This window comes from Camellia sinensis, chromosome 4 (assembly GCF_055761805.1).
Source record: "Camellia sinensis isolate YWXY chromosome 4, ASM5576180v1, whole genome shotgun sequence".
Taxonomy (NCBI): domain Eukaryota; kingdom Viridiplantae; phylum Streptophyta; class Magnoliopsida; order Ericales; family Theaceae; genus Camellia; species Camellia sinensis.
In genome coordinates this window covers 188,107,611-188,134,214 of record NC_138964.1, presented here as the reverse complement: position 1 = coordinate 188,134,214, position 26,604 = coordinate 188,107,611, and the positions used below count along the sequence as shown (strand labels likewise).

Here is a 26,604-nt window from a genome sequence, read left to right as displayed (position 1 = left end):
AATCATAAAGCTGCCGTAGTACTTTTCCGAAGAACTCCAGCAACAAAACAAAGCACCAAGATGATCAATTAGCATCCATTCTCTCACCGAAGAATATATATAGGAAATTGATAGCCAAGCACTATCTCACCAAAACCAACTATGAACCAATGCTATATCCTCCGGAAAAGACAAAACAATATTTATATATATATTGTTAAATCTTAGGCTTGTTTTATCAAAAATCCTAGTTGTTACCAAACTGAATTAGGACTCCACAAATTAGATACAATATATAAAAATATATTATAACTAATACCGATATATTTTTGAGTACCAACACGTGGCTAAGGTGACGTCGACGTGTTAGCCGAGGTGCCACGTGTCCTGGTTTTTATGCCGAGGTCATCTCGGATAGGCGGAGGTTACCTCCGAAGATATCGGAATCCGAGATAAGCGGATGAGGGGCAAGAGTCCTAGAATGAGAGAAGACTTCAGTTTGTATTAAGATAAAACTCTTAGAGAGTTTATCCTAATCTTACTGGGAGTCCAAGATTAGCAGTAATCCTGAGACCATAGAAGTTAGGCTTCTACTGGGACTAGGTTTATGTTGGCTATAAAAGAGAGGCACCCCCATGGGTCTAAGGTATGCTTTTGATACTCAAGCTTGTGAGTTTAGCACTTGATTTATCTTTGAAAGATATACTGACTTGATCGTCGGAGTGCCCCCGGGTGGACGAACCACTGCCGGAATCTTCTCTTTTTGTTGCAGGTCAGCCATGTGCCATCTATTCTGCCGGTGCTCTCCAGCTGGATACTAAGCTTGCAGTGTGGTCAGAAAATCACTCACACAATTTGGCGCCGTCTGTGGAAAAGAAAGAAGAATAGATGACCAATGAAAGAAAGAAGAATAGATGGCCAATGACGGACAGAAGGATCAGATTGGAGACAACGCTCCTGCTGGGAGTGGGAGACCTATCAATCTCAACGTTGAAGGGGACGACCGCAACATAGAAACTCGTGACCAGAGTCACGGAGTGAAAGACGCCGGCCAGAAAGGTGATGCACCAAAGACAACAGTTCGAAGCCGATACTACAACGAAGATGACCTCCAGGTATGGAAGGATAGATACCTACGGAGGAACGAAGACCCTTCCAGAAGGGATGCAAAGACAAGGGGCATGAGTGCTCCCAAGGAGATAACATTCAAATATAGAAGAACTCATCCAAAGTGAACAGATCCCGGATTCCAAATCCTGGATTCCGGATCCTAGAAGACATGATCTCGGCCTAGATGAGTAGGTCCGAGAAGAGAAGAGCTCAACCTGAGTGAGCAGATCCAAGATTCTAGCAGACAAGATCTCGGCACTTAAGTCCGAGAAGAGAAGAGCTCAGTGAGCAGATCTCAGATCCCAGAAGATAAAAAAAGAAAACACAAAAGGTTAGACTGCAGTTAGCCAGGTTGAAGACCTTTTATAAGGTTCGCAAAGGAGTATGTGGAAGCCATGCAAGGGGCAGAGAGAAGAAGAATATGTTTACCACTTGTTGAAATTTGCAGCAATTTGTAAGTTGGTTAAACCGATATGATGTTTACCACTTGTTGAAATTTGTAGCAATTTACAAGTTGGTTAAACCGATATGATGTTTACCACTTGTTGAAATTTGTAGCAATTTACAAGTTGGTTAAATCGATATGATGTTTAACACTTGTTGAAATTCTGTGGCAATTTACAAGTTGAAGTTAAACTGAGATGATATTTAACACTTGTTGAAATTCTGTGTGAATTTACAAGTTGAAGTAAAACCGATATGATGTTTAACACTTGTTGAAATTCTATGTGAATTTACAAGTTAAAGTTAAACCGAGATGATATTTAACATTTGTTGAAATTCTGTGTGAATTTACAAGTTGAAGTTAAACCGATGTGATATTTAACACTTGTTGAAATTCTGTGTGAATTTGCAAGTTGAAGTTAAACCGAGGTCGTATAGGAAGAAGATTGGTTTAAACACTTGTTGAAATTCTATGTGAATTTACAAGTTATAGTTAAACCGAGGTCGTATCGAAAGAAAGATGGTTTAACACTTGTTGAAATTTTGAGAAAGATTTACAAGCTGAAGTTAAGCCGAGATTATGATAAAGGATGATGGTTAAAACACTTGTTGAAATTTTTGAGAAAAATTTACAAGTTAAAGTCAAGCTCAAGCAATATCTGCGTACTTGCCGAGCCTACCAGGTTGTCAAAACTTGAAATATGGAAAACTAAAGTCATGATAGAAGACATTGAGAAAGTGACAAGTCTTAAGCAACACTTGTGAAAATATTTGTTACAATATTTTCAAGTGTTAGGACAAGGCCAAGATGAGCAAGATTAGAAGTTGTGACAGAGGTATTTTACCCGAAGAGATTGCACAGTCAAGGTGTACTTTGAAGACATGCAAATTATTCTAAGTATAGAAACATACAAGGGCAGAAAAAAGAAAACATTCATTCAAAGAAGAAATTAGAGAAATGCATTTAAAGAAGAAAGAAGGCACTTCGGCCTGAATATTGAAAAATAAATTATTCAGACTACAAAAATGACACGTCGGCCGGATTAAAAGCATACAAAGAAGGACAAAGTACAAGATATAAAGTACAAGGAGTAAAAGAAGGAAACAAAACTACTCGGCATCAATGGTAGGATATAGAAGACAGTTGGGAAGACTTCTCAGCAGCCTTCTCGACCTCGAGCTCAGCATCTATCTCCCGAAGAGTTTGATCAAAGCTCTTCTCAGCGATTGGCACCGGGAGTTTGAAGGCAAGGATTGAAAGCAAGAATCTGGAAAAAGACACAGAAAACAGAAACAAGAATGTAATTCGTAATTAAGAGTGGTGATGAAGCTATCAAGAAATCAAGACAAAAAGATTGCACAGGTGTGTCAAGCCAAGAACAGTGGCAGAAATCAACAGATGTGTGAACAGTGTGTATTCAAGAAGATGATTTGGAAACAACGGGTAAAACAGCAATGGTGATTAACAATGAAGCAGAGCTTCTTGGAAAGCAACAAGAAATAAAACCAATAGGAACAATGGCTTACCAGAAAGAGGGAAGCCGGAATGAGAATTGCCGAAGTCTGATGACGGATGCGAAAATGACAGAATGACGCAAGCTTCACTGGAGGAGAGGAACGAAAACAATTGTAGAGCTTGAAAGCTTGGAACAATGACGGATTTAAGCAAAAGAGCTAGAAAGAGAAAAAGCCAGAGGATTGAATGAAAAAAGAAAAAAATCAGAGTCAAGAAGACGACAAAGTTCAAGAATAAAGCCAAGTGCACAGGCACTAAGTAAGTATGTGAAGAACAAGAAAGTAATGACCCAGACACGATGCTAGCAACAGAAAGCGGATATGGCAAGAACAGTGTCAGGCGTTCAAACAATTCAAAACTTGAAAACAGACGAAAATAGAAGACAACAAAGGGCAACTAAACGGATTCAGAAGAGTTATGAAAGATTGAGCTTAATAAAAGAGTTTATGAACCTACCAAGAGAAATGAACGCCGATATGAAGATCGCCGGAGTCAAATAGATGACTGGAAGTCGAGAACCCACCGAAGAATGTGAGTGGAGCAGTTGTAAAGCTCTTGGAGTTTACGAATTAATGGAACAAGAACCTCGGCTAGGAGGTGTGATCTCGAGCAGCTTGGAAAGCATGAAGCTTGATACTTGACAGAAGTGGGCAGTAAAGTCCAAGGAACTTTAAGGTCGGCGAGTTTGATCTCGGACAGAAAGACACAGATGAACGAACAGTGTAGGTTCCATCACCTGAGAATGTCGAGGTAATAGAACCTAGGGGGTAGTTGTGGGGATATATTTTCTGAGTACCAACACATGGCCAAGGTGACGCCGACGTGTCAACCGAGGTGCCACGTGTCCTGGTTGTTATGCCGAGGTCATCTCGGATAGGCCGAGGTTACCTCCGAAGCTATCGGAATTCGAGATAAGCGGATGAGGGGCAAGAGTCCTAGAATGAGAGAAGACTTTAGTTTGTATTAGGATAAGACTCTTAGAGAGTTTATCCTAATCTTACTGGGAGTCCAAGATTAGCAGTAATCCTGAGTCCATAGAAGTTAGGCTTCTATTGGGACTAGGTTTATGTTGGCTATAAAAGAGAGGCACCCCCATGGGTCTAAGGTATGCTTTTGATACTCAAGCTTGTGAGTTTAGCACTTTATTTATCTTTGAGAGATATACTGACTTGATCGTGGAAGTGCCCCCGGATGGACGAACCACCGCCGGAATCTTCTCTTTCTGTTGCAGGTCAACCAGGTGCCATCTATTCTGCCGGTGCTCTCCAGCTGGATACTAAGATTACGGTGTGGTCAGAAAATCACTCACACACAAACCAAATTAAATTCTTTTAATAAACCAGTTAGGTCCCATACTCCAATAAGGAGGTATACCCAACAGATCCATGACAAACAGAGGACCACAAAGTGGTCAAATAGAGGCCAATAGTTATTTAAGTCCCCCAGGCATGGGACTCCCGTGGTGATACTTACAGAAAATAATTACTTATGAAATCATTGTCAAATAATTATTAAGATTTAAACATACATATCCACGGGTTTCATTTTAAGCAAATAAAGTTCAGAAAATAATCAATGTAATTGAAATATCAATATAATTTATAAAACACAACTTGTGTAAAATAAATTATGGTAACTCAAAACATATGTAAAATATATTATGGTGACTCAAGGTATTATATAACTCACCTTAAAATTAATATCTCACTATTTCTTCTTTATTTTTATTTCTTCCCCTTTCCTTGCTTGTCTCACCTCGATCATCTCCTCCCTATAGGGAGGCAATCCGTGAGCCCCAAGCCACACACCAAATGCTTCTCCCCAAAGATTATCCAATAGTGACTCACTAGTCTACACCTATGCATGCCTATATCATCCTAGGCTACGTGCCACTGCTTCGGTTTGTCTCTTTTTTTTTTTTTTTTAAATATATAATCCATGACACTTTATCTCATATTTTACTTTTACGGAATATTTAATTAAACATTTAGGGTTTTTCTCATTTATAATTAAATAATACTAATATAAAATTTAAGTTAATTAAATAATACGAATATAAAATTTAAGGGACAACTTAAATTTTTGAGGTGTTACACATGACCTACATTGGACTACATTTGTGGAGGATACACATTACATTTATAATATGACCAAGAATTTGGTGGCTATATTATTAACATGTGCTTGCAATAATCATTTTTATAACCATTGTTGGTTAGTAAAAAAGATTTATTTTGGTTATAATTTTTGACAAATGCCAAATCAATTTCATATACAACTCTTCAAGAATTCAAGACTTCTCGTTCTTAAAGAGTTGGGGGGCATTATTTGCATCATAAATTGTTTTATATTGATTGTGGCTTGTCAATTATGGCAAAACCCAATTTTATTGATTGTGGCTTGTCAATCATAGTCAAATCTAATTTCATTGATTGTAGTCAGTCGATTTTGACACTACAAGAAATTTCACTTCTGGTGACTAAAATTTTACTCGTCAAAAGCCTTATTTTAGTCGCCAATTACTTTTAGCAACTAATATATTTGGTCGCTAATAGTTCATCGGGGAAGACAATGGTGACTAAAATTTTTTTGGTAGCCAAAAGTGACCTATCGGCGACTAAAACTTTAATCACGATATATTTTTTAAAAATAATTAAATATATATATTTTTTACTTTTAGTGACTAACTATTTGGTAGTCAAAAGTTTCCTTTTTATAATTGGCGACTAAAAGTTTAGTAGCCAAAAGTTTCACATTTTGACAATTGGCGACTAAAATTTTAGTAGCTAAAAGCCAAACTGTGATATTTGTTTAGTTACCAAAAGGTCTCATTTAGTTTTTATAATTTGTTCTGTAATATTTTTTGCGCCACCTGTAACATGTGCATATACAAAAATATTCATCCATTCATTCATTCATTCAATTCTCAACCATTCAATAAAAATATTTCTCCATAACCTGTAGCATTCAATTTTCAACCATATAAAAAACTTAATTATTAACCGTACGTATCAAAAGAAAATAAGAATCCATAAATATAGTTTAATCCAACAAATACATATACTATCCAAACCAACAATTAAAATCCAAATTAAAAAAAAATCTTAATAACAAAACATATCAGGTGTATATGTTTTCCATAAACAAAAATATAATGTAAATTGCGTCCATGCAAACATCATCAATCTGGCCCAAAAACATCACTGTATACATGCCACTGTATACAAATGCAAGTGATTTGCTTCTCTTCGAGACAGGAATCCACTTCGAAAGTATATTATTCATAGCAGGCATAGCGGCACCCTGGCAAGAAAATACACCAATTCTTCAAACAATGAAAATCTCGTTTCCAGAACTGGGAACTAATGAATAAATCTAAAAGATAATATAATATATCACTTTAAATATCATTAGAAAAGAAATTGAAATATTATAAGCTACAAAAGTGTATGAAATGACTTAAATTTCTTGGTTTACTTCAATTTGCAAACTCAAACTAAAAGTGGCATCTGTGTTAGCATGCATTGATCATTTGTTTCTTAGATTATCATGTTCATTAGAAAGAACACTCGGTGAAGTTAGCATATTCACTATGTTTCAGTAAAAAAAAAAAAAGGATCTTACACAAGCACAGGAATAAGTAACAACATTGTAGTGTGGTTCCAATAAGTGTGAGGACATGCAACAGGGAAAATCAATTCACATTAGCATTTTTATTTGTTGGGCCAAATTGGAAGCACCAGTTTTGTACATGTAAATGTGCTACGTGAACTATGCGGACTAAATGCATGTTCTGTGTGCTTCCATCAGTTAATTGTCTGCATATAACACATTCTTCCCTATTTAGACTGTACAAAAATATCAGACTTCATCTTACCTTTACAGAAAATGTTCTGGGAATATAGAGTAGTCATCATTAGATGAATACCAAAAATCCTCTCATACAAAATTAAAAACTAGTAAGACATGTTTCTTTGCTGCCAATAACAAGATTGTTGAACCTTCAGTTTGACATTTGGCCAACAATACAGCAGCTTTAGGCATCATAGCATCCAACACTAGAAAATAGATAGAGATTTTTAGATAATCAATTAACTAAGATGTCAGTGTTGTACCAACAATACTAGAAGCCAAACTACAACAATTAACACCCTCTAAAGGTAGACTAGATTCAAACTGGATATGTGCAATATTATTTCTGAATTTCAAAAAATAAAGAAAAAAATGAATCATCAAATAGTTTCAGGAGGTAGATCCATCTAGCATAGTAAACCGTAAAAGCACCTCAAAGGAGCAAAAGAAGAGGCTAACCTCACAAAAAAGAAAAAGCTGCCAATGTTTGAGTCAAACCTGAGTGAGCAGATAGCCCCAGAAAAAGGAAGACTGAATGAGACCTACTGTTGCACTATTAAAGTTAAACTCCTATGACATTGGACTATATGAGTATCTAAATAAAGAAAAACTTCCCCTTTGAACATATAAATTTTTGTAGAACATGTTTATATGCACATTCTGTCGAGGAACAAAGCCCAACCAGTCTCCACGCTGATGTGTTGTAGCTTGTTCTTTTTGATATATTTTTCCTGCCAATATAAGTATTGCCATATAAAAAATGCTAAGTTGAGTTTAACCTAATTTAAATTATAGGAGAATTACAAATGACAAAACATAAAACTAAATTGAACACATATCCGATGCAATATACTCCTCCCTATATTCTGAAAGAATTCACAAATTCTGCAAAATTACACTAGGTTTGTCAGATTTCTTGGTCATTACTAGTCAGCCAACCTTATTATTCATCAAATCATCAAAAGTTCCAACAATTTACCAGTAGCAAGTAGTTTCAAATGCCTTTTTTCCAATTCTACAAGCCCTTTTTTATGTGAATGTTGTATATGAGAGAAACTAGTTAAAATTAAAGGTAAATCAAATATCTACAAAGCTTAACTTGCAAGGACTAACAGTTATCTTGTGATTCTTTATACATATTGCCAAACAATATTTCAATTGGTTTTGTTTTCATAAAAACAAAATCCACAAATAAAATTTAAGATGTGATAAAAGTAAATAGTAGGACAACAATGAATCAGGATCCTATAGTTTAAAAAAAATAATAAGAGTAAATTAATTTTCTATTTTGTGAGACAAGTAGTTTGACCATATCCAAGCTTATCTATAGCAGATTTATTAATAACTTTTAGGAACTAGATTGTTAACACTAGTAATTCAAAGTGCTTTAGAGCAAAACTTTGAATAAACTAAAGCATAGCACAACCATCTGACTTGTCAATATCAAATTCATAAATATTCCAAACTGCTCCTGTTGCTTCTCCATAGGCTAACCTTACCATTCAAATCATAATCAATCTGTAAAAATTTATGTATTATTGATTGATGTTTATTGATTTATTACAATGATTCATGATTCCTATATATAGAAGAGGGTGAGTGTGTAGTAGGTAAGGAGTAGGTGAAGTGGAGGTGGTAGTGGTGTAGTGGGTTAGGTTTAGTGGAGTAGGTGAGGTGGTAGTGGTGTAGTGGGTTAGGTTTAGTGGAGTAGGTTTAAGTGGGTGAAGTAGGTGATAGGTTTTAACAGCCCCCCGCAAACTCAAGGGGGATAGGAACTAACCAACTTGAGTTTGGAGAGAGTTACAAAACAAGAAAATACATAAAAATAAAAGAGGATAGGTGACACTGTATGGTCGTGTCAGACCATTGGTGAAGACACTGGATGGTGGTGTCATAACGTTGTAGAGGACACGGTATGGGGGTGTCATAACGTTGTAGAGGACACTGTATGGGGGTGTCATAACGTTGTAGAGGACACTGTATGGTGGTGTCAGACCGATGTAGAAGACAGTTTATGGGGTCATGTCGGACCGTTGTAGCAGACAATGTTGTGACAGTTGTTGTGACAGTTTACAGAGTCTTGCTGGACCCTTGTAGAAACTAACCGGAATCATGTCGGGACAGTTTACAGAGTCTTGTCGGACCCATAAAGGAGCTAACCGGAATCAATGTCGGGACAGTTTACAGAGTCTTGTCGGACCCATAAAGGAGCTACCGGAATCAATGTCGAGACAGTTTACAGAGTCTTGTCGGACCCATGAAGGAGCTAACCGGAATCAATGTCGGGACAGTTTACAGAGTCTTGTCGGACCCCTAAAAAGTCGCACCCTCAAAAGGTGTGCCCAATCTTTCAAAAGGCGTGCCATCAAAAGGCGTGCCCAATCCATAAAAAGACGTGCCATCAAAATGCGTGCCCAATCCATAAAAAGACGTGCCATCAAAAGTTGCGCCCTCAAAAGGCGCGCCCACTTCATCAAAAGTCGTGCCCGACAGAAAGCGTCGAGCCATCAAAAGGTGAGCCGGAGACGCGGCGAGGCACGTGAGCGACAGAGTGGCGTGTCGGCCGCATCGTCAGTGTCGATATAAACCAATGCGGAGGCTGTGCTTGAGGCAGAAGCGAAGACAAAAAAACCTGGGAAAAAACTTCTGAAAAACTCTTCATTTTCTGAGAGAGATATTCGTTTTTCTGAGAGATTGCCTCTAAGAGCTGCAAATCTTGAAACACTCCCCTTCCGAACATTATCAGTCTAAAATTGCTATTTCGCTGAAACACTCAGCAACCCAAAAAACATGGCCTCTTCTTCCCGTTCAGCTACCCAGAATATGGCCTCTTCATCCCGTGGTCTACTCGCTCTCTTTCCCGACCTCAACGAGTCAACAAGAGAGATAACTGGTGCGGAGGCCCGTGAACCTCAACCAAACACCTCTGGTTTTGCTCCGTTGAACTTTCCGATGCGGTCGGTGGAGCAAAGAATGGCAGTGCAGTCGGATGTGGAGGCCAATCAGTATACATTGAAGTCATGTGTGGAAACCATGACTGCGGTTACAAATTTGTCGAACCGGCTGCAGAGTAGGACAAATGAGGTGCAGCAGTTAAACGCCCAACTGGCTCTGCTCCAACGCATGTATAAGGATGGGCGAGCAGAGTTAAGTGTGCTAAAGGCGGAAAATAAGGAGCTGAAGCGGAAGGCCACCGAGATGTTCCGATTTGGAGGTCCACCGTATGCTGTAGTGGAGGAGCAGGGAGGAGGCAACTTGCTTGGTGGTCTAGGAAGCACGGAGGCAACACCGGCAAGGACCACCCAGGACGGAGGCAAGAAGAAAAGACCGGCGGCTGAGTAGAGAAGAAAAATCCCACTGTGGGTGTGGTAGTTTTGTTTTTGTTTGTGTGGGTTTTTTTTTTTTTTTTTTTGATGTAAAAGTGTGATCGGGGTTGATCCCCTGATATGAATAAAATGACAAGGTTGTGGAATGTTGTTGGTGTTATTTTGTGGTGTTGTTTTGTTTAATAAGAAAAATAAAATAAAAGAAAATAATGGATAAAGAAAATAGAGAAAAATATTTGTGGATGGGTGATAAGAAAAACAGCAGTGTGATTTTTTTTTTTTTTTGGTGGAATATAAAATAAATAATAATAAGAGAATGGAAAACGGGTGATGCTTACTAACAAGGGATAGGGAAAATATATTATAATAAAATATATATATATATATATATTAAAATAAAAGAAAAGGGTGAAAGAACGTGGATGAAATAAATTAAGAGAAAGGAGAGATATGATTAAAGTGGGTTTGAAAGTGGGAAAAGATGAGAGAGAGGGAGATAGAGTGGGTGCATGATGATGATGTTGGGTCCATGGAGAGAGAGAGAGAGGGATGTCCAAGAAGCTTGTGCTTTTGATAGTTACACATTACCCAAGCTGTATGTGAAGATGCATGTTACTGTCTTACACTTCTGCAGGCTTGGTATTCTTTGTGGGGCACTTGCAACACGTGACATTGAAAATTGTATTCGAAAATGATGACATCTCCAACATGAAACGTCTTGGAAGCAGCCCAGGCCTTGTAATCAATATTCCCAATGATGATTCAACCAGCGGAGTCCCCAACCTTGTACACTGCTGCCATTGAAACCTTCAAGCCAGCAAACATGGCTACCAACAACAGAGCCCCAGCTCTACACCCCACACCCAAATCCATGGCTAAGAGAGAGAGAGCAAATCGGGAAAAAAAACAGCAGTGACGAGCAGAAAAGCAGCGCCAGAAACGCCAACGACGACGACGAGTAAGAGTACAACCACGGATATGTGAGAGGCGAGGTGAACGGCGATAGAGGCTAGACGATGATGCGGGTGCCGCCGCCGACATAGCGGAGGAGGGGTGTAAGAAAATGTTGAAGAAGTCAAGGTATGTGTAGAAAATAAGCGGAATAGGTTGAGGTCCGGCGGGCGGCCAATGCGAGGTTGCCGCCCGCCGGTGAAGCGAGAAATACTAAGGTCTTAACCTTGCTCTGATACCATGTAAAAATTTATGTATTATTGATTGATGTTTATTGATTTATTACAATGATTCATGATTCCTATATATAGAAGAGGGTGAGTGTGTAGTAGGTAAGGAGTAGGTGAAGTGGAGGTGGTAGTGGTGTAGTGGGTTAGGTTTAGTGGAGTAGGTGAGGTGGTAGTGGTGTAGTGGGTTAGGTTTAGTGGAGTAGGTTTAAGTGGGTGAAGTAGGTGATAGGTTTTAACACAATCAATATCACAAAGATTATGAAACATACAGGGAACTTTGAAAATGTTTAATCACAGAGAAAATCAAATTCAAATCTAACTTGTAATGAAAAGCACTATACAGATTGAAATTGTAATCAATATTTACAAATTATAATGAAATCAAAACATACATTCACAATGTATACTGTATTGAAATCAGAAAGTTAAGCAGAATGAAAACAATAATTGATTCTTTGCAAATTATACCCAAATCGGAAGAAGAATGAAAGAGAGAAGGGGAAAACCTTAGCCGAAATCCACTGCTCTCAGAGAATCTCTCAATAAAACAAGCTTCTTGTTCTTCGTCGCTTCCACGCTGGTTGAAGGTTCGCTAGTGGAACCGAATACTTGGCAACTGATCCACTAGCGTAGCGATTCGAAGGCACTAAACATGTGCCAACAATTGGTCGTACAAAGGATGAGACAACACATCCAATTTACACTTGACGCTGTGCCAATTGCTCCATTCGTCATCGCTCTCGCTCTTTCGACTCGCATTCTCTTGATTCATCGTCGTCGCAATCTTCAGCACGTCGTTGGTCTCGCCGTTGATGGATAGACAGATATACGAATATAAAGAGATTTTATAGAGAGAAAATAGGGCAAATCTAGGTGAATCGGTGCTCTGGTTGCCCACGACCGCGAGGAGGAGCGGCGCAGGCGCGACTGGTGGAGCGACGGTAAGAGAAGAAGGGGAGAGGAGCAGCGGAGAGGGAAAGGGAGAGGGAGAGGGAGAGGAAGAGAGAGAGAGAGAGAGAGAGAGAGAGAGAGAGAGAGAGAAGCGCTGAAGAGAGAGAGAGAGAGACAGAGGTGCTGGTTTTGTGGTTTGGAAACCATATATATATATATAAGCGACTAAATATTTTCAGTCGCCAATTAATTTTATAAATCTATCCAAAATTTAAAATGTCTTCTTCCAAATATTTTAATTTTTTGGCGAATAAAATTTCTTTTTGTCACTGAAAATAAGTTTTTGATGACTAAACTTTTAGTCGCCAAAGATAAAAAAGAAAATTTATTTTCCATTCGGCAACTAGATAGTTTTAGTAGCCAAAACTCAATATACCGCGAGTAAAATATTTTTTTGTTGCTGAAAATATATTTTTGGCGACCAAACTTTTGGTCGCCAAAGATGAAAAATAATTTTTTATTTTCCATTTCATGACTAAATAGTTTTACTAGCCAAAACTCAATATACGGCGACTAAAATATTTTTTTATCGCTGAAAATATTTTTTTGGCGACCAAACTTTTGATCGGTAAAGATAAAAAATAATTTTTTATTTTACATTCGGTGACTAAATAGTTTTAGTAGCGAAAACTCAATACACGGCGACTAAAATATTTTTTTTGTCGCCAATTCTAGTATTTTTAGCGACTAAATTTTTTTTAGTCGCCAATAATCAACATACCCTGACTAAAAAAATTAGTAGCTAAATATTATACTTTTGCCGACTAAAAAAATTTTTGGTTGCCAATTCCACAACTTTTGACGACTAAATTTTTTTTAATCACCAATTTTGGTCACCAAAAATGCATTTTGTTGTAGGCATGATTTGTTGATTTGGTTCATGAATCATCTTTAAAGACCTTTATGGCTACATTATTATTATTATTATTATTATTATTATTATTATTATTATTGTGTTTTGTGAAGGAACCATGGAAAGCATCAGCTGGTTTAAGGAAGTTGTGAACAAGTGGCAGTTTATAACATTTTGAAAGGGATGTGGCACCAACTTCAACTGCCACCTCCTTTTGTGGTAATATGCATTGGGCAGTTTTATAAACTATAGGACTAAGCCTATTTACAGGCTTAGAGAGATCAAACAGGGGACCTCAACAACTCAACAACACTTATATTTTAGATTTAGGAGTAATGCTATAATTTGGAGTAATTTTCTATGTAAAATTGTACTTGGTAACTTAGTAAACTTTAATAAACTTTAATAGTTTCATTCTGAAATTACTCTTTGTTTACTCTATTTATTTTGTAATTGTCAGTTATTCTAGAGAAGTATCCATCATTTGAGGCATTCGAACTAATTCCACAATTGTTTAATTGTTCTTGTTTAAATTATTGCTTGGTCGCTGTCGATTAAGGCCTAGCATAATTTTTACTAACAATGACTAACATTCATTCCTAGCGGCTGAGGCATTTCAAAAGAGTTTGAATGATGCACCAACCAGTGAACCAATCCTATCCTGCGCAGGTTAGATGAAGACCCAATTTTACATCCCATGGCTTTGGTCAAAGATTGTTCGCTTTGGGATCCAATGAACATTAGTAATAAATCTTGGCATCCCACAGTATCAACAATGATTGAGGCTCCTCCTACAACTAAATTTCACAAACGATTTATTTATATCATGAGAGAATGACAATGTAACAAACTCTACTAGTGTGAAATGGGTAAGATGTGGGAAAATTTGTCAATTTTGTCCATCCACCAGGTTTGTTTGAGAATGACAGTGGAACAAGCTATTGGTGTGAAAAGGTTAAAGATGGAAAATTTGCCAATTTCACAAATTATCCACTAGGTTTGTCAATTGATCCTTGCAACTGGTTGCTGTATCAGCTAGCGGTGTCAGAACACTACTATGTCCTCAATGGCATTGATAATGTTACCTTAAAGCAAGTTTTTTTCAACTCTCATCCTGAACCCTTTGGGAATGAGACTATGAGACTGTTCCAATACAAGAATCTTCCTCTCCACAATGCTACTAGCGGTGAACTTTATCATTATGCTCTTGCTGCTTACAAAAGTTGTGTAATCATCAGAAATGGTTCTGCTTGTGAATGATCTGATGCGAAGATCAAATGTACAAGGTCGCCAATCTGATGGAGATCGATGGGTGATGAGATTCAACGCTTGTGAACTTGTTTTTGGGAATTCTTTGCAGGTCTTAGCTAATTGTACAGTTACATGTTTGTGTTAGTTTGATTGTTGTCTATTTTGAGTTGGTATTAGAAGGTTGGCATTTGCTATCTATCTATTTTTTTATCATTGTCTATGCAAACTATTGGAGATCATCCCATGTGAGGGGTGATCATTTCTCATGTGCTGCAACATGTTAGAACAAGCTGGCCATGTGAAGGAACAGTTGGCCATGGGCAAGGCCAGCCAACCCCTTCACCTTCTCTTCAATGTATAAATTGAGAGGCTGAGAGGAGGGTGATAAGAGAGAAAGAGAGAGAGAGAGAGAGAGAGAGAGAGAGAGAGAGAGCAAACAAGAGAGAGTGAGAGATGTGAGGCAAAGAGACCATCTCTCTCGGTGTGAGAGAGGGAGACGGACGAGTGGGTGTGTGAGGAGAGTGTGAGCTCCTCCTTTATTGTAATCTTTCTATAATCTCTCCATTATTATAGTGATAACTGGCTACTCTCCCGTGGACGTAGACATTAAGGCCAAACCACGTTAAATATGGTGTCTCTTTGAGTGTGTGTGCGTTTTTCTGCTTGGTATAATTTCAGGAAGGTCTTGGGCGGGATCCCCGATCCCTAACAAGTGGTATCAGAGCTTCGTCGGTCGTTTTTGGAACAAAAACAGTGTGATTTTCGAAACTGCCTAGAAATCAAGTTGCTCGAAATCAGATTTTGAGAACACCAGGAGAAAGGTCTCGACAATAGGAGTCTAGAAATGAAAAGCAGAGCCCCAGAGAATTTCGGACGTGCCGCCACACGCCTCCTGAAGATTGCGCGTAAGGCCCAGTTGCAGGCACGCGCTTCACGCACCGTTTCCTGCACTGGCGCGTCAGACCACACGCAGACACACGCCACACGCGCAGCACAAGGAAGAAGACGAGTGTAGCGCGTGCGAGTTACGTCACTGCTATGTCAGCGAGCCACGTCATCAACACGTGGCACTATGTTAGCCAGGGAGTGCCACGTGGCTGCCACGCTATCAATCTAGCCAGCACCGCGTGGTTGTCTAGTCATCACCATGTCACTACAGTCAGTGTCACGTCATTTGCCACACCAGCACGTGGAAGAGTGATCCAATGCTACGCGGCTAAGGTGCAGCCACATATCTGAAGCGTCTAAACGGTTTTGGCTTGATCTAAGCCATTCGGAATCCGTTTCTAACAATCCAATAGTGCTTTCCAACTATTTGGAGTATTCCGGATACATTTGTACGGTCAGATTTTTAGAATCAGAATTTTTGTAAAAAGAAAAAAGTTAAACTGGCAGACGGCGTCAGGTGTAGTGGACGAAATATTCTGTTGGAACATGGAATATTCCCTAAACTTCTGAAAATTGCAATTTGGCCCAGAATTTTCAAAAAATTATGGTGTGGCCTAACTTTCGGGGATGGTTTTCAGTAAGGTCCCCGAAAATGCAGCGAAGGTTGGTCCTAGCTAAACAGACCGTTCCAAATGTAACCGCGAGGTCAGAATAGTGAAATTCTGAATGGTTTTTTAAAGAATGTCAAAACATGGGAGTTTGTCATCTTCAATAGTCGAAGGAAGGTTGCCAGATATTGTGGAATGCTGCGGATTCACTAAAGAGGTTGTAACGAGCAGATTCTGACCAGATTGGACAACCAGATACATATCGAGATAGATCATTGGAGACTAAAGGAGATCAGGCTTGATCAAATGACAAATCGAGGGAGATCAAGATTGGTCAAGAGGCGATCAGAGGATTGTAAAAATGATTATCTTCGAAGTTCATCGGAAGATCTGGTTCAATTAGAAGAGCAGACCATTCATCGACGGATAGATGATTTGGTAACCAGTACAGGCTTAGGGAAATGCTGTGGCTGTTGGAGCTACTGTATACGAGTAGGGACTGATGGTATGTGGACGTGTAAAAAAATAGTTGCAGAGGAGCATACTAAGCGCAAAAGCACAAATGCAGAAGTGCAAAGGTATGCTAGAGTGTCGTACAGAGGCGCGAGAAGAGTGTATAGCAACGGGTTGTTGACAGTTCACAGGAACTTCCAAACAGAGAAATTAAGACGGATAAAATGCAAGAGTGCGGGCCAAGGAGTGGCAAGTCTTTTTTTTCTCTCTATGGTGGTTTTTTTAGTTCCATGGCAGCAGAGGATAGAGTTGATGCAGATCTCTCAGGCGAGCTCGACGCAGGGAGACCAGAAGCCATGAGTGCGAGCACTATGCAAAATTGCATAGCTGACGATGCTTTGACAGATGGAGCTACTGTCAACCATCAATCTACTGAACAACAAATCAGGGATTGCAAAGGCACAAACGACGAGCATATGGGAACGCTAGGAGGTTGTTCAGAAGTGCAGAGGGCAAAGGCTGATAGTTTAGAGGAAAAGCTTCGAGCAAAGAAAACTGAGGCCGTTGATGGAACAAACAATGAGTTTTCTATTGCTTCAATGATTGGTCGTGCGAGGTGATACATGACAATCAAGGGCATCTCAGGCAGGGGGTACAGGACATCCAATCAGGTGGTGCAAGATATCTTGGTTACGCAAGTTCAAGCATAGCACGTGAAGACATCCGAGACAGGAAGCGTGGAAGAGATCTGTGGGAGATAGGAGCAAAGGCTCTCTCCAAATCAGAGAGTATCTCTAGTGTATTGTCTATAGCTTCAGGAGATGCAATCGTCTTAGTGAGGAAATACAAACTATGCTGAAATTTCGGGGTGACAAGATTAGCAACAGTGTGTACAGTGGATCACCTCACATGGGTTGAGGGGGTATTTTTTGGAGATCACCCTATGTGAGAGGTGATCATTGCTCATGTGTTGCAACATGTTGGAACAAGCTGGCCATGTGAAGGAACAACTAGCCATTTGCAAGGCCAGCCAACCTCTTCACATTCTCTTCAATGTATAAATGAAGAGGCTGAGAGGAGGGTGATAAGAGAGAGAGAGAGAGAGAACAAACAAGGGAGAGTGACAGATGTGAGGCAGAGAGACTGTCTCTTTCGGTGTGAGAGAGGGAGACGGATGAGTGAGTGAGTTAGGAGAGTGTGAGCTTCTCCTCTATTGTAATCTTTCTGTAATCTCTCCATTGTTATAGTGATAACCGGCTACTCTCCTATGGACGTAGGCATTGAGACCGAACCACATTAAATATGGTGTCTCCTTGAGTGTGAGTGTGTTTTTCTGCTTGGTATAATTTCAGGAAGGTCTTGGGCAGGATTCCCGATCCCCAACACAAATTCATATTGTAATTTATTTAAATAAATAATTTTTTTTTTGTTCTTGTAGCATATTTGAGAGCTCTTTGCTGCCTTAGTTTGGAATATACATACATATAGTGTCGGTTAGTCTCCAACATGATTTGTGCATATATTCCTCTTCATGACAGAGTAACTTTTCCTAATCCTCAATCTGCTTTAAGATTTTAATGCTTCTTGTTGCAACTTCTACATATTTATTTGCACTCTTCTTTGTCTTAACACTCTCTCTCAACATTGTATGTGGAACAGTGGAAGGGATGGTCCTTTTTTTTGTATGTAAATAGAGGATTTATATGCTGATTGCATGATATGATGGTAACACTACAAAAATTTCAATTTTTTGAGACGCAAATACTCAAAATGCCGTCTCAAAAACTTTTTTGCGACAGCAACTGACTTTTAGCGATAACAAGTGGGGGGTCACAACAAAGGGCGTTGCTAAAAGGTTTTAGCGACGGCAAAATGCCGTCACCTTTTTTTTGCGACGACAAAGTTGCCTTTTTGTGACGGAATTCTGCTGTCGGCATTAATATGTAAAAATCTGAGATTTTTTCGTCGCTAAAAGTGTTATTTGCGACGGCAAAAATGCTGTCGCGAAAGTGTTTTTATTTGCGACGGGATACATGCCATTGCTAAAAGATTATTTGAGACAGCACGACATGCCGTCGCTAAAAGATTATTTGCGACGGCAAATAATACCGTCGCGAAAGATTTTTTTTTCAACTGTTGCCAATATCTTTTGCGACGACATTGCTCACGTCGTAAAAAAAATCTGGTTCTAATGTCTTTTGAGACGTTGTGGTGTTGTCTCAAAAAAAAAAAAAAACTGCAATAAAGTTATTAAAAATATGAAAATTACTTGTATTAAATGAAAAATAACTGAAAAAGAAATTGATAATTACATAATAATATAAAAATTCCAGTATAAAAATAACAATTCATCCATAATAAAAATATTATTCCATTCATAACAACACATCAGCAAAATTATCCCACTACATAATGTTGCATAATACATATACAATGTTTAAATACATAATGTTGTTCACAATTCAAAATAACGTAAATCAAAAACAAAAGTTTTCCTCATGATTATTCCGTGGGTAACAAAAACAAAAGTTAGTCGCAATATTCACACGCCTGCATTCCACAAGAAGCAAACTGCTACTCAGAAAATATCTGAAAACAAAAAATAAAAATAATTAATGACAATATAATTATGTGTTAATATTTTAATTACAAAAAAAACATAAAAAATTAACTACTATATAATTACAAAGATAATTGAGTAAATAATTTTGACTAGACAGAAATCCGGCTCTAACTCCCAAACCGGGAACCCGATTGGAGTCCCATTTTCTCCCACAAGTCTCTCGTGCCTAGGCGGTCGTGTGTACCAAGTTTCGTACTAAACCAATGTCGTTTGATGATTTTGGGGCGTCAACACCTCAAATTCAAATTTCTTAAGGAACTAGTTTGCATAGACCAAAATCCGGCTCTAACTCCCAAACCGGGAACCCAATTCGAGCCCTGTCTTCTCCCACAAGTCTCTCGTACCTAGACGGTCGTGTCTGCCAAGTTTCGTGCTAATTTGACCCCGTTTGGTGATTTTGGGGCGTCAACACCTCGAATTCAAGTTTCTTAAGGAACTAGTTTGCCTAGAGTGAAATCTGGCTCTAACTCCCAAACCGGGAACTCAATTCGAGTCTCGTCTTCTTCCACAAGTCTCTCGTGCCTAGGCGGTCATGTGTGCCAAGTTTCGTGCTAAACTGACGCCGTTTGGTGATTTTGGTGCGTCAACATCTCGAATTCAAATTTCTTAAGGGACTAGTTTGCCTAGACCGAAATCTGGCTCTAACTCCTAAACCGAGAAACCGTTTCGAGCCTCGTATTCTCCCACAAGTCTCTAGTGCCAAGGCGGTTGTGTATGCCAAGTTTCGTGCTAATCCGACGCTGTTTTGAGATTTTGGGGTGTCAACACCTCGAATTCAAATTTCTTAATGAACTAGTTTGCCTAGACCGAAATCTGCCTCTAACTCCCAAACCGGGAACCCGATTGGAGTCCCGTCTTCTCCCACAAGTCTCTTATGTCTAGGCGGTCGTGTGTGCCAAGTTTCGTGCTAAATTGACGCCGTTTGGTATTTTGGAGCATCAACATCTCGAATTCAAATTTCTTAAGGAACTAATTTGCCTAAACAGAAATCCGACTCTAACTCCAAATCGGGAACCCGATTTGAGCCCTGTTTTCTCCCACAAGTCTCTCGTGCCTAGGCGGTCACGTGTGTCAAGTTTCGTGCTAATCCAACGCTGTTTGGAGATTTTGGGGACCCAACACCTCAAATTCAAATTTCTTAATAAACTAGTTTGCCTAGACCGAAATCCGGCTCTAACTCCCAAGCCGAGAACCCGATTGGAGTCCCGTCTTCTCTCATAAGTCTCTCGTGCCTAGGCAGTCGTGTGTGCCAAGTTTCATGCTAAACCGACACCGTTTGGTGATTTTGGGGCGTCAACACCTCAAATTCAAATTTCTTAAAGAACTAGTTTGCCTAAACTGAAATCCGGCTCTAACTCCCAAACCAGGAATCCGATTCGAGCCCGTCTTCTCCCACAAGTCTCTTGTGCCTAGGCGGTCGTGTGTGTCAAGTTTCGTCCTAATCCGATGCTGTTTGGAGATTTTGGAGCGTTAACACCTCGAATTCAAATTTCTTAATAAACTAGTTTGCCTAGACTGAAATCCGGCTCCAACTCCCAAACCGGGAATTCGATTGGAGTCCCGTCTTCTCCCACAAGTCTCTCGTGCCTAGGCGGTCGTGTGTGCCAAGTTTCGCGCTAAACAGACACCGTTTGGTGATTTTGGGGCGTCAACACCTCAAATTCAAATTTCTTAAGGATCTAGTTTGCCTAGACCGAAATCCGGCTCTAACTCCCAAACCGGGAACCCCATTCGGGCCCTGTCTTCTTCCACAAGTCTCTCGTGACTAGGCGGTCGTGTGTGTCAAGTTTTGTCCTAATCCGACGCTGCTTGGAGATTTTGGGGCGTTAACACCTCGAATTCAAATTTCTTAATAAGCTAGTTTGCCTAGACTGAAATCCAGCTCTAACTCCCAAACCGGGAACCCGATTGGAGTCCCGTCTTCTCCCACAAGTCTCTCGTGCCTAGGCGGTCGTGTGTGCCAAGTTTCGTGCCAAACTGACGCCGTTTGGTGATTTTGGGGCGTCAATACCTCGAATTCAAATTTCTTAAGGAACTAGTTTGCCTAGATAGAAATCCAGCTCTAACTCCCAAATCAGGAACCCGATTCGAGTCCTGTTTTCTCCCACAAGTCCCTCGTGCCTAGCCGGTCGTGTGTGTCAAGTTTCATTCTAATCCGACGTTGTTTGGAGATTTTGGGGCGTCAACACCTCGAATTCAAATTTCTTAATAAACTAGTTTGCCTAGACCGAAATCCGGCTTTAACTCCCAAATTGGGAACCCGATTAGAGTCCCGTCTTCTCCCACAATAATTAGTTTGCCCGGACCGAAATCCGGCATGTCCATCAAGACCTATCAACTCGCGGAAAATGGCATTCCTAGCCTCTAAAGTCCGATAATTCTCAGGTAGCATGAAGAGTTGACGATTAAACTCATCCTATATTGAATAAGACATACAAGTAAAATATGCTTAAACTATGTCCGTCATAAACTATGCTTCACTTGTTGAAGTAAAATCATGTAATATAATTAGTATCAATGTTAATATACATACAAAACATATATATATATATATAGACAGAGAGTTTAATACTTCATTTGTTCCTTTTAAAAAAATCATCAACCAAGGAAAAAAACATTGTTGTAGCATCCACATCTTTAACAACTTCTGAGCAAAGTAAAATAGTAACCAAAACAAAAGAAACATAATGGTCTGAAGGAAAATATGGTTGTACATGGACACATATACTATGGACTTAATTATAAATAAAAATAAGAAGAGATGAGCTATCAGTGATAATGAAATAATCTGCGACTCCCAATCATCATTGGCACAATCATAAGAAGAAAATGAAAGGCATGTACCTTTTAGGCTCAGCTATCATTATTTCAATCTCTGCCATTTGGGAATCATCCAAGTCATTCATGTATATATTCATTGGACTTAATTATAAATGAAAATAAGAAGAGATGAACAATCAGTGATAATGAAATAATTTGCGACTCCCAATCATCATTGGCACTATCATAAAAAGAAAATGAAATGCATGTACCTTTTGGGCTCAACTATCATTATTTCAATCTCTGCCATTTGGGAATTATCCAAGTCATTCATGTATATATTCACATCACCAACCATGGCTGGAAAAAAGGGCATATCATTTATAGACATGAATTTAGCACATACAGATAAGAAACATAAAGAAGTCAAGTGGGGTATTTCATATGCCTATAAAAATTAATGAAAAATCCATACGCAGATAAAATTAATCTCCCTCAATTATGATTCAATTTTGACTTCTTCCTTCTCAAAGTAGGGTTAGTGCTTTTAAATGCAATCAACTAGTGGACATGGTATTTCATATATTGAGAATAGTATTGGGAAACTTGTAAATGGTAGGCAGTAATCCAATGATAAACATGGAAATAATAGAAATTTAAAGTTTATATGCATACATCAGCCATCACAAGTAGAAGTTTTCATCACTGAATTATATATTTAATAATTTAAAAGGTTAATAAACCCAATTAAAAATTTACTACCCCTCAAAAATACTGCAGGAATAGAAAGTAAAGAATTAAATTCTCTTTAGCAATTTTACGCATTCATAAAATCCATGCATATGTGATCAATTATAATCTTAACCAAGAGATGTCCCCATTGAAAAGCAGCTGCAAATTACAATCATTTTAGGTTATGTCTGATTCAAAGATTTCAGAGGAGAAAGGAAAAGAGAAGGGAGAAAGTGAAAAAATATAAGCAAAATTTTTGACACTTTTCCCTCCCTATTTCCTTTCCCTCTACAAATCTCTACTTAAATCCATAAATCCAAAACAACCTTAGGGAGCAACTTCAGTTCCCAAGACAAGGAAACATCTACAATGCTCAAGCCAAGACGTTCCAATTAACAGTATAATCAACAACAACCAAATATCTATATCTATATTAGTATGAAGTGACTTAATCATCTATATTTGTCATTCTTTTTAAAATTAATCAAAAATATTTGAGCATTTAGCAAAAATTAATGGTGCTTTAGCAAAGAGGATAAAAATTAGAGATTGTCATTTTTAGCACAACTCTGTCCTCAACATCCAAAACTCTAACCTTTCTTATAAGTGCCAATCACAAAACTCAATTCCATAAAAAAGAACAATCAAATTTATCCAACAAATTCAAGGGAAGTTCACAGACCCAATTATACACGAGAATCGAGCCTTCACAAAACAAAACAAAACAAAAACAAAAAAGAAGAGGGTAGGTAAGTCATCTATTTTATATCAAAAAATTAGATATTACAATGAAGTTCATTACATGCCTAAAAGGCAACACGCCCTTCAAAAAGGAAAAACACTCCTAGCTACTAACACACAATATAATCTACTAAATAGATTTAAAGAAGCTCAAAGCGAGGCTAAAGTAATACAACACATTGGACAAATAAATTTTAAATAAAGTTCAGTCCAATCAACACTATCTGGTCAAGAAAACCCACCAAGGCTTCCAAACCAGCCCATGGTCTTAAACAAAACCACCCATGGTTTTGAAACAAACCCAGCATGGATTTGAACAAACCAACAACAAACACTGCAGCAGCTCCTTAGCAACTCAGCAGCAACAACAACAGGCACACATGGAGATCATTTGGCCAAAACTCCAGCTGTGTTGGAACAAAATACCATCTCTAACAAATATAAAAATCTCATGGGAACCCACAAACTCAAGCCTTTTTGATATCACTCTTAATGGCAAATCAAAGATTTCCAGAAAAGCACACAGAAATTTTCTCATCAACAAGAACCACCATAATATCTTGCAAACACAAACAAGAATCTAGAAAGGAAAGGGAAAATTCATAGCAAATCTGGATAACCAAAGTGGGTTCTTAGTTCTCACCATGAAAGCTAGCACACAAAAAATGGAGAACACCAGAAAACACCCCATCCACCATGTAGAAGCAAACTCTTGAAGCAAGAGAAGGGATAACCCATGAGATTAGACTTTATAGCATAGAGGAGATATCTCAAAAACACAAATCTCCCTGCAAACTAAATAAATAAATAAATAAAAATAAAATAGTGCAGCCCAGGGGGAGGCATCAGGGTACTAAGGGGAGAAGATGGGATTATATAACAGCCCCCGTTCCATGGCTGTGAAATGCCATAAAAAAAATCTCTAGAGAGACCTATTTCAACAGTGGTTAACCTTCACAAAATTGATACAAGCACAATTATAAGCACATATGTGTATGAAATTATCAATACAACAAAGAAATTTCATTAATATCAAGTTATCAACAATACTCCACACTGACTATACATGATAACCAAAATTCAATTGCAATTGCAAACAACAATAGTATCAAAGAACAGTAATAAAATAAAAAAAATAAAAACCATTCAGTAAATAAAAGAGGGGGTGTGTAAGTCCAACTGACGTTCAACTTGGGCATCTCCATGGATGAAGTATCCAACAACCAATTCTTTATCCAAGACTATGAAAGTTTGCTCTGTAGAACAAACCCAACTTCAATAAGGAAATAATTGATCAAAACAAAGAGAACCCATTTGAGATATTGATGAGAGAGAGGGGAGGTTACTGTGGGGGTCTTGGGTCCAGGAGAGCTGCATTTGGTACTCCTCATGGTGATGATTAAATTGATTCATGTAGGCAATCAGAGTCATGCCTCTGTGTTACCTTTTTCTTCTCCTCCATCAAATGGCATCACAATTCCATTTTTTCCATTGCCACCATCTCCATCTCCATCATCATACCCATCTTCAAATTCTAATCAACCTATTAGTGTCTGTTTATTGCTTTTAGAGCTTCTGCTCTTTCTTTTATCTCGTAATTCATTTTTATTTTTTGTTGGTGTATTATGATGTACTCTAATTTTAATGGATCTGCATGACAAAAGATGGAGTCAGAATTAATCAAAAATGAGATTTTGTAAGTAAATAAATAAAAATTACTAAAAGTAAACACTAGCCTATTAATCAAAAATGAAATTTTGTAAATAAATAAACATAGAGCACTTACAGCTCTGAGAAGGAAACTCCGGCGGGAGTGAGATCTAGAGGAGGAGATGGAAGGAGGAGGGAGTTGAGAGTGGAAGGGTTTGCGAAGGCCGTTGTTCGTTGCTAGCCGTCACTCGCTGCTGCTCATCGTCATTGTCGTTCACTCTCGTCACTCGCTGTTCACCCTCGTCGTCATTTACCCTCGTTCACCCTCTTCAATGTATGGCAATGCTGAATGCTGGAACCCCAGAAAGCTTTTAGGGATTTTGGGGATTTTGGTTTCAGAAGCTTTTAGGGATTTTGGATTTTGGTTTCAGAAAGCTTTTTAGGGATTTTGGGAGAACTTGACCACGAATGGGAAACAAATGAGCGGGATAGAAAATTTTTAGTTTTTGCGACGACATATATTAAACCGTCACAAATGATAAACATTAACAAATAAAACGACCCGTTTTTTTTGAAATTGTCCACTATTTGCGACAGTAACTTTTTCCCGTCTCCAAAAAAAAAAGTTTTTGCGACGGTAACCAGGCATCGCAATTGTTCCTGTATTTTTCTTGTGCATTCATTAGCGACGGGGTCACTACCGTCGCAAAAGGTCATTTTTGGCGACGGCACCTATACCGGCGCAAAAAGCTCCGTGTTATTTGCCCTGTTTTCTTGTAGTGTAATCGCTAAAGAGATGAGCAAAGTGTTTGGTATATGTTACATAAACTTCAAATCATGTGTTACTAGAACCTAATTGCTGCCATATATTGGATTATGCTTCTGGGCTACCCATATAAGGGTGTCATATTCTTGTATTGTAGAAATTTAATGTATAAAGAGAAATGATTGTATTATTGATTGATGTATTACAAGATTTATTGATTTGTGTTATGTATTACAACTCCTATATATAGAAGAGAAGGTGGTAGTAGGTGTAGTGTAGTGGAGGTGGTAGGTGAAGTGGGTGCTAGTGGAGATGGTAGGTGGAGGAGCAAATTGGTAAATTCTAACAGCCCCCCGCAAACTCAAGGAGGATAGAAACTAACCAACTTGAGTTTGGAGAGAGGAACAAAAACAAGAAAATACATAAAAAAAGGATAGGAGACACTGTATGGGGGTGTCATAACGTTGTAGAGGACACTGTATGGTGGTGTCATAACGGTGTAGAGGACACTGGATGGCAGTGTCAGACCGATGTAGAAGACAGTTTATGGGGTCATGTCGGACCATTGTAGAAGACAGTTTATGGGGTCATGTCGGACCGTTGTAGAAGACAGTTTATGGGGTCATGTTGGACCGTTGTAGAAGACAGTTTATGGGGTCATGTCGGACCGTTGTAGAAGACAGTTTACGGAGTCTTGTCGGACCCTTGTAGAAACTAACCGGAATCTATGTCGGGACAGTTTACAGAGTCTTGTCGGACTCATAAAGGAGCTAACCGGAATCAATGTCGGGACAGTTTACAGAGTCTTGTCGGACCCTTGTAAAAGCTAACCGGAATCAACGTCGGGACAGTTTACAGAGTCTTGTCGGACCCAGAAAGGAGCTAACCGGAATCAATGTCGGGACAGTTTACAGAGTCTT

General features: G+C 38.7%; 1 protein-coding gene and 1 long non-coding RNA gene across 4 annotated transcripts; both read right to left on the bottom strand.

The window, feature by feature from the left end:
- Nucleotides 1-6,037: 6,037 nt before the first annotated feature.
- On the bottom strand, nucleotides 6,038-13,277 carry LOC145789784 (uncharacterized). Its single transcript, XR_014328114.1, has 3 exons — nucleotides 11,915-13,277; nucleotides 6,927-7,632; nucleotides 6,038-6,352 (listed from the first exon to the last, which is right to left on the bottom strand). It is a non-coding gene; the product is annotated as an uncharacterized LOC145789784 (long non-coding RNA).
- A 5,490-nt stretch (nucleotides 13,278-18,767) lies between these two features.
- Nucleotides 18,768-25,830, bottom strand: LOC145789783 (uncharacterized). Of its 3 annotated transcripts, none has more exons than XM_082867174.1 (6): nucleotides 25,055-25,830; nucleotides 24,615-24,918; nucleotides 24,453-24,524; nucleotides 22,068-22,155; nucleotides 21,880-21,957; nucleotides 18,768-19,001 (listed from the first exon to the last, which is right to left on the bottom strand). In XM_082867174.1, the coding sequence occupies exons 2-6, from the start codon at nucleotides 24,697-24,699 to the stop codon at nucleotides 18,890-18,892; spliced, it is 435 nt and encodes a 144-aa protein (XP_082723300.1). In that variant the 5' UTR covers nucleotides 24,700-24,918; nucleotides 25,055-25,830; the 3' UTR covers nucleotides 18,768-18,889. The 3 variants fall into 3 exon arrangements, with proteins under 3 accessions (XP_082723300.1, XP_082723301.1, XP_082723302.1); XM_082867175.1 differs by having other exon boundaries at nucleotides 24,615-24,802; XM_082867176.1 differs by having other exon boundaries at nucleotides 24,615-24,793.
- Between the last annotated feature and the right edge of the window lie 774 nt (nucleotides 25,831-26,604).